The sequence below is a fragment of the Doryrhamphus excisus genome, linkage group LG7 (assembly GCF_037039965.1).
Source record: "Doryrhamphus excisus strain RoL-2023G ecotype Guam linkage group LG7, RoL_Dexc_Guam_v1.1, whole genome shotgun sequence".
Classification (NCBI taxonomy): Eukaryota; Metazoa; Chordata; class Actinopteri; order Syngnathiformes; family Syngnathidae; genus Doryrhamphus; species Doryrhamphus excisus.
Genome location: NC_136363.1, coordinates 21830805 through 21839284, shown reverse-complemented (window position 1 = coordinate 21839284; position 8480 = coordinate 21830805). Strand labels below are relative to the sequence as shown.

Below are 8480 nucleotides of genomic sequence, written 5' to 3'. Positions count from 1 at the left end.
CAAACCAAAACCTGCGGTTCTACGAGACTGTGCTTTATACAACAGCGCCGTTGTATTTCGCAAAGGAAACCAAAATGACCACAAGAAATGTTACTACTACGTCACAACATCCATCATTGGCGCAATCATTTTTATTTTGAAGAACAAGACAGGAAGTTAACAGTGAAGAGCAACTGGAGACCAAGAATGCATGATAGTGTGAAAGTGCACTACACAGTTGTGTGCTGTTCACGTACTGATGTTAGGGTTTAGAATTTTTATTTCAAGAGGCGTGACGGTGCACTTTGCGTACATTCTCTCCCCAAGCGATTGCTAACACTGAATCATTGTCTTGAAAACAAAGCTGCTGATGATCTTACTCTCGCCTGCTCCACATTGTAAGTTATAATTATGATCCACTGGCCCAAATGTGAGCAAACCACCCCAATCTTCCAACAAGTGTTAAACTGTGTTGTGTATTCTGATGACCTCACAGTGGAACCAATCAAAGATTAAGAAGCTTCCTCAAAAGCAGGACGTCAACACAGTGCGGCCAGCAGGAGGCGCTGTGTTCCTGCTTGAGCAAAGGAAGCAGTTGGTGGGCGGTGCCATCTTAATGGCTTCTTCAACATGGTGAAGAGAGAGCAAGCCTGTGTAAGCGTTAGTCATCAGCGTCTACTTCTAAAGGGGGGTCTTCTGAGGCCACCGGGAACATCTTCTTTCCACGCCGCTGGACGTGGTCCTCATTCCTCTTTTCCAATGCCACAATCTGAAACAAGTCAGACCCAAACTTAAAAGACCATGAACGATTTCGATGTTTGGACCAAGACGATACTGTGCGTGTGTGTTACCTCAGCAACAAACTCCGCCTCATCCTCTGTGATCGGAATGTTCAGTCTGGTCACAGTGTTGAAAAGCTCAAAGGCATTCATCGCCTCACTCACTCCTCTCTTCTGGAAGAACTGCACACACATGCACATCGTTGTACGCATCTTTTTAGTCTGCTAACAAAAAAACTATTTTGCAGTGTGTGGGTGTTACCGTGGAAACATTCCTGCAGTCTCTCAAGAGGAACTCCAGGCCATGAGGATGCATCGGCTCAACAGACTGACTGACGTCGATCAGCCACACCTGCAACACACACACACACACACACAGGTAGTGGTGACATGATGCACTGAAAGAACGGGGTGTAAGAAGTGTTACTTACCTTTCCTTGGTGCCACAGCATGTTGTATTCACTGAGGTCAGCATGAACCAGATTACATTCCTGATACAGCTGTTGCATCACCTAATGCACACACACAGACACACACATAATTGCGGCATATATGTAGTTTGTGTGTGTGTGTGTGTGTGTGTGTGTTGACAGTGTACTTACATTTAAGACCTGGTAGAAAGCATCCTTCATGTCGTCAGAACTTAACATGACTTCCTTCAGTTTAGGAGCAGGGACATGATCTTTGCCAATGAACGACATGACCAGGATGTGTTTCTTCAACAGGACCACGTCTGGACATGGAATCCCCGCCTTCTTCATCCTAAACACAAGCACACACGTTTAGGCACACATCAAAGGTGCGCACATTAGCTTCGCCACTAAAAAGGTCACCTGGTCAAGTTGTGCATCTCCTTCTCGGCCCACAGCCTGATGATCTTTCGAGGGTTCAGCTTGGTGAAGCGATCAATGAAGCGATAGTCATCTTTGATGTAGCGGTCACGGTTCTTGAACTCGTTCAGGGTGGTCTTAAACACCTTTAGGACCACCTCGTCTGGGACAGGCTGCTCATCCAGGCTGATGCACACAAATGCACACATAAGACACGTGGACAGAGAAGGCATTTTCATCATGAATGCTAACTTGGCTCACCTTCCTCCATTTGCATGGAAGACCACTGACTCTTTCCCGGTGCTGATGCAGCCGTTGATGTTCTCCAGCACACCGGCATTCACCATCTTGTACATGAGCAGACGAGTGCGGGGGTCCACCGCTTGTTCCTGTCAGGAAGGAGGAGGTGTTTGTCTTTGAGCCGGGTGGGGCTCACAAGCATTTAGGGAGGTGGCACGAGTACTCACGGCAGTGGAGTGTTCCTTCTTCTCGTGCACTCTGGCGCTGCGCTTCTGCTCGTTGTAACAGTGCTGCTTGAGCGAGTTAAACACCTGATTGGACAGCTTGAGGTCCATGCCCAGACCGTCACCCACATGCACCTCGGGGGCAAACTGCATGAGGAGAGGGCGGAGTCAAACTGCAGCATTGACATAAATTTAACGGGGACAATGACTGTCCAGCAGGAGGCAGTATGTACAGCTTTGTGAACCTGTGTTTGTATTCAAATGACCTGAAACATTTTTATAAACATCCTAAAACTACATTATGAGAACCAGATCAAAGGAAACATACTAAGATTAATTATTGAGTAGAATGAGCATTACGTACATTGTCCATGCGGGCAGTATTCTTGCGGCCGCACATCACTTCGTCATGTTTGGTTGTGATGTTCTTGCCTTTCCCAGTGAACCCTTTCCTGGGCGTGGTCTGAGGCTTCTCTGAATCATCACACAAACACACACAGTACAATGAACTGCAGTATTATGGCGGTCCATCCAGTAACTCCAGTTGCGTTACCTGCCCTGTAGGGGTCGTGTCTGGTGTCCTGCCAGTCCACCTCGTCCTCTGAGCTATCGCTGTCCTCGTACGGGTGCACCATGCGGTAGTTCTCGAAGGAGATGGAAACTGAACACGCACAGAGTTGAGTATGACAGGAGTTTGTTTGATGACAACTTTATTCTACCTTTGCTTTCTCCATTGAACTTCCTCTCCTCGCGACGCAGCTGATCGTCAAACTCACGATCAAACTGCATCTGCAGCATCTGAGCGAGCATCAGGTCACTCTCCGTGTCCGGAGCATCATCGGACAACAATAAATCTGCTGGACTGAACATGAACACACATGATTACCCGCTATCCATGTGTTTTCCACCAGGGGAGCAATAAGCTGAGAGAAACAACACCTGACATTTATAATGTTTAAACATTACACGCTTAGCGGGTCAACGCTTACTCAATGAGGCTTGGGAACGTCTGGTTCTCCTCATCCAGCTGCCGGGCCAGTTGCTCGCTCATTACATCAGCTAGTGAGCAGGAGGGGGCTGCTGGCACCGCCGGACCCCATGGGCTCTGAGGGGACATGACACCTTGACTACCATTACTTTCAATTGCTTTCCACTCTCTTACCATGTGTACAGGCCCAGAGGTGCATTGTCGTCATTTTCAGGATCAGATTTGCATAAAAACAGTAGAACTATTATAAGCTTTACAATATTCAGGGCGGCTGCTTTAATGACACACTGACTTTAGCCATAGCTATGAAACATGCTCATGAACTATTTAAAGCACTTGTCATGTTCACTGACAGCAAACGAGATTTCCTGTATATGGCCATGTATTCATAGGCCCGCCTCCCAGTGACATTTATTGAAGTTTGCTGCGAATCATATATTTAAGATATCAATAAACTTTATAAACCTACTTAGAACTAATACTATGACGTCACCTGACTGTTTTCAAGTTTTGAAACGAAGCCAACAGCGCGTGACGTTCTCTGTTGACGTCATTGAGGAGGCCATATTGGCTACAACAACTAGCAAGTCAACGATGTTACCTTTTACTGACAAACGACCTTGTACAAACATTCTACGACAATAAATACGTGGATGTACAAGTAACGGAGAATTACCTTTTGTGTGTGAGCTGTCACTCCACTTTGATCCATGATTTTCAAGTTTGATTCCTCGAGTGAAAGGTGGCTCACGACGAAGCTTAGAGGGTCGATTCAATGTACGAAACTAAACGACAACCAATTTTAGCACGACGTGACACGCAAAGATAATATTGTGGTAGTTCCAGCAACGATTAAAAGAGGATTAAAGACGAACAAAGACGAAATTTGTCGTAAACGGAGAGAGGAGCTGAAGGTGCTTCCGGTCAGGCCAGAACCCAGAGTCAACAGGAAGTGCATTATCGTCCGCTGTGTGGAATCATCATCCTAATCATCCTTAATATTTTTATGTTAAAATGTTCACAAATAAGTTTGTGCACATGTTTTTGTACCTAGAATCATTGTCCTGTGTTTTAAGTGGATTATAATCATGATCCTTATTTAAAGACAAAATCATTCACAATCACACAAAAAATAAATAAAACACGTCACAGTGACGTAACATTTTTTTCACCATACACATATATATAGAGAGAGTTTTGTGATATAATTCTATACACAGGTACACAAACAGCTACCTAATATACGTAAACACATTTAATAACGTCTTGTGGCGCACAGTCAATGTAAAGAACCAGGAAGCAACATATGGTAGTTTCAAAATAAAAGTTACTCTAAAGTTCAGAGGATCAAAAGTTTAACTTTGGACACAAAATATCAGGTATTATTAAATTATGTGATTTTGAACACTCAGTAACTATTATAGCAGATTTCGTGCAAAATAAATAGCATCTTTGTTTTTTGTTTTTTTGTTGGCGGGAGACATTATTGTGGGTGTCTCGACAGGAAGTGCCACTATGTATTACGAAAAGAGGACAGTAACGGAGCATCCTGACGTCTTCTCGACACATCTTGGTCATTGTGCGTCTTCGTCCACGTTCAAATGTCGCCGGGATCGTGCAAAGAAGACATTTAATCATTTTCATTCCCCATCTTTTAAATTTGTGTCCAGCTTTTTGATATTCTTTTACGTGTGATCCCGATGGCCGACACCGTCCTCAGCATCAGGACCAGCACAGGAGGGCCGGAGAGGCAGGAACGAGCTGGACTCGAACAACACACCTAGCAGGTCCAATACGCTCGTACATTTTACACCGAAAAATTAAATTAATACATTTATTTATTTCACACAAAAATGATTCGAAACAGGGCACTCACATAATCTCTGGGTCATTCCTAGGATGGGGAGCTTTAAGGTTTTGTGTGCATGAGTGTGTGCAGGGTCATCTACACCTCCACCCTACGCTGTATGATATATAGAAGGTTAAATATGATCTGTATTATATTCCAGTAATAACTGTACATGAAAAGACAGCCTGAGTCTGTTTTATTGCAAAGTGTAATTACTTATATGTATTATCTATATATTATATATCCCAACAGTCCCCACATCCGACCACGTTGCCTTCACTGACCTTTGGCCTTGCTCAAACGCGCCAGCCAAAGTTCACATCTCCTCATCAAGCTAATGTATTAAAATGTCCGCTGCCAGACCCCACCACCACGTACCACGGGGGCAGCGAGCGTTGTGATGAGAGGTTGACCACACCGCAGACGTAGACGTGCACCAATAAGACTTTGTTGATTGAACGAGGCGTGAAATGAAGATTGCCAAGTTGGCGAGGAGCAACACAACTTGCCTCGGTGGACTGTGACCAGGAGGACATCTTCTGTGGACGTGAACAAGACAAACACAAGATGTCTCAGCTCCATGCAGGCCTCAGCTCTGAGACCACAGAGAAGGCTCGCTTAGAACTGAACGAGAACCCGGACACGCTGCACCAGGACATCCAGCAGGTACGAGATGCGCCAAAAGACTGTTAGCATTAGTGCAGTGCTAACTGTGTCTTCTGATCCCAGGTGCGGGACATGATCGTGACTCGGCCTGACATCGGCTTCCTGCGAACGGACGACGACTTCATCCTGCGCTTTCTGAGAGCCAGGAAGTTTGACCAGGTGGAGACGTTCCGGCTGCTGGCACAGTATTTCCAGTTCCGACAGCAGAACCTCGACATGTTCCAGAGTTTCAAGGTCAGGGCACCAACATTGGGTCTTCAGGAAGTTCTCCTGTGTTGTCACATGTTCATTGATCCAAAAACACCTTTTAGCAGCCTTCTTTTGAGGTGCGATTACTGCAGAAGCGTACCTGATGGAGGCGGAGCTATGTGTTGATTGCTACTTTAAGGACAAGACCTGACTGTGGAAAATAAGCGATGAACAGGATGTGTGTGTGTGTCAGGTGGACGACCCAGGCATCAAGCGAGCATTGATGGACGGATTCCCGGGCGTGCTGGAGACTCCGGACCAACATGGCCGAAAGATTCTCATCCTGTTTGCTTCCAACTGGGACCAGAGCAGGTGAGCAACAATGCCTGAAGTTCTGCTGGTCCATAAAAACATCTCAAAAACAGGAGCGTGACCTCCAAGAAAACGTGTTTCATGTTTGTCATGTTTTGTACATGGCTCTATCGCCTTCCAGGAACTCTTTCACGGACATCCTGCGAGCCATCCTTCTCTCCCTGGAGGTCCTGATTGAGAAGCCAGAGCTTCAGATCAACGGCTTCATCCTCATCATTGACTGGAGCAATTTCTCCTTTAAGCAAGCCTCCAAGCTTACGCCCAACATCCTCAAACTAGCCATCGAGGGCTTGCAGGTATAGGTCAGGTCCAGTCCAGTCCAGTCCAGTCTAGTCCACTTGACAAGAACTCTTGATTTGCTCCTCAGGACAGCTTTCCTGCACGCTTTGGAGGAATCCATTTTGTCAACCAGCCGTGGTACATCCACGCCATGTACACCATCATCAAGCCCTTTCTAAAAGACAAGACCAGGAAGCGGGTGAGGATTAGCTCCTCCTCTTCCTGTTTTTCATCACCTCATCATCTCTTGCACTCTCCTCTGTCCTCCTCTAGATCTTTCTCCACGGCAACAACCTCAACTCCCTCCACCAGCTCATCCAGCCCGAGTGCTTGCCGTCCGAGTTCGGTGGGACGCTGCCGCCCTACGACATGGGCATCTGGGCCCGGACGCTGCTGGGACCGGACTACATGGATGAGACCGAGTACACGCTGACATACGACGCACTGCACGTCAGGGAGAACTGTGGAGGAGGCGGGGACAAGGAGGCCATGAAGAGGTGAGCCAAATGTGCCTTATTTAAGCGAGGAACAGGAGCTCAGCTTGGTTTTGGTTTCAGGTCTCAGTCGGTGATCAATCCCGCAACTCTGCGACAGACGGACCGAGAGACCAGCACTCCACTTCTGGCCCTGGACTGAACACACACACACACACACACACATGCACAATTGCTGTGTCATCCCGTACACCTGAACTTTTGGACTTCCTGTCTCTGAGCCCACTGCACGACAGCAGTTAGCACTCTTGATTGTTTATTTGTGCGTCCACACACACACACACACACACCGAGTTAGCTTCCGAGGAGGAATGTAAACGCTACTTTATGATTATCATGACTTTTAAATTGTGTCTGCGAGAAGGACCGGAATGTTTTTTTGTTTCGCTAAAAAGGTCACCACATTGTGAGTTGCCACGCAGCGTGAATCGTTGCATCACCAAGAATCATTATTAGACGTTAATCATGTTTGGAGGAATCAGAAACTACATGACAAGACTGGTATTGTTGTTAGAATGTTAGAATGCCTGGTTTTGCAAACGAGCATCCAAAACCAAAAACACCGTAAAACAAATGCAACAATCACATCAGACTTGGCTACCATCCGGTAGGCCTGGCTCACTTCCGTTTTGGTTCTTCAACTTGCAGCGTTTCCCTCATGGAAGTGTTTTTGGATCAGTGTTTGTCCAGTCTGCCCATTAATGCCAGGTTGAAGATTTATGCTGCCACCTAGAGGACAGAAAAATGATTGCAGTGTTAATGTGAAGCGCCATGCAATCAAACATACTTCTTTCTTGTTGATGAAACCCGTCTACCCGATTGTTGCTTCTTTACTGCCAAGATATGAAAGTACACACTTTTAAGTATCAAACGGCTTTTAGAATGCCGGAAATGTCACTTTGGTAGAATACTGTTACTTTTTTCTTGGATCCAACACCATCAAAGCCACAGTGCTGCTGCCACTTGCATGACAATTAGGAAAGTTCTACCAGAGTGCCACATTTCATGAATATGCATTGTGCTGAAAATGCCAAAACATCACAAAAGATTGTTTTTATTGAATTTAAGCTATTTAAAAAAAAGATTGTATAGTTCATGTACTAGCGCACTGCAAGAAAAGGTGCATTTAAATGCTGTTTGTTCTCATTTTCTTTGCAGTGCGACTCCACATCAGGGCTACACACATCTCTAATGTATTTACTGCAGAATGTAAAGTAAACATTTACACCTCCACCTGTGTCTTTCATTTGGAGGAGAGAAGGGGGGAGGGCTATGAGCAAACAGTGGAATATCTAATAATACATTTTATTTTTAGAATACGCAGAGGGAGAATAAAACAAGTCCTGGCCTATACAGTAAACTCAAGATTTGACCTACTGCAAAAACACTAGTAAAAGCTCATCTACATGATAGGGGTCCTCTGCTGTTTTTGGGGACCTACTCCAATTCTAGTCAAAAGATCCAACTATGCTATTTTTAAGCACCAACTGCACAAATCCTCTATGCTGTGGTGTTTTTAGGACTCAAACAGCCCCACACTGGAGCACGACAGCCCAATTTAGACTAGATGAGAAAAAATAAAGAAGAAAAG

The 8480-nt window shown here is 45.6% G+C and overlaps 2 protein-coding genes across 5 annotated transcripts; one reads left to right on the top strand and one right to left on the bottom strand.

The window, feature by feature from the left end:
* Positions 1-103: 103 nt before the first annotated feature.
* On the bottom strand, positions 104-3968 carry riok3 (RIO kinase 3 (yeast)). The gene is made up of 13 exons (XM_058060587.2): positions 3717-3968; positions 3042-3157; positions 2772-2914; positions 2606-2713; positions 2417-2526; positions 2056-2199; positions 1850-1977; positions 1592-1774; positions 1361-1520; positions 1190-1270; positions 1021-1110; positions 831-941; positions 104-748 (listed from the first exon to the last, which is right to left on the bottom strand). Exons 1-13 carry the CDS (start codon positions 3750-3752, stop codon positions 641-643), a joined length of 1518 nt encoding a protein of 505 aa, XP_057916570.2. The 5' UTR covers positions 3753-3968; the 3' UTR covers positions 104-640.
* A 574-nt stretch (positions 3969-4542) lies between these two features.
* On the top strand, positions 4543-8467 carry LOC131108777 (clavesin-1-like). Of its 4 annotated transcripts, XM_058060089.2 has the most exons (10): positions 4543-4619; positions 4711-4827; positions 4939-5021; positions 5142-5555; positions 5619-5789; positions 5998-6116; positions 6238-6412; positions 6484-6594; positions 6669-6892; positions 6953-8467. In XM_058060089.2, exons 4-10 carry the CDS (start codon positions 5457-5459, stop codon positions 7029-7031), a joined length of 978 nt encoding a protein of 325 aa, XP_057916072.1. In that variant the 5' UTR covers positions 4543-4619; positions 4711-4827; positions 4939-5021; positions 5142-5456; the 3' UTR covers positions 7032-8467. The 4 variants fall into 4 exon arrangements, with proteins under 4 accessions (XP_057916072.1, XP_057916077.1, XP_057916075.1 ...); XM_058060094.2 differs by lacking the exon at positions 4939-5021 and having other exon boundaries at positions 5251-5555; XM_058060092.2 differs by lacking the exon at positions 4939-5021.
* The last annotated feature ends 13 nt before the right edge of the window (positions 8468-8480 follow it).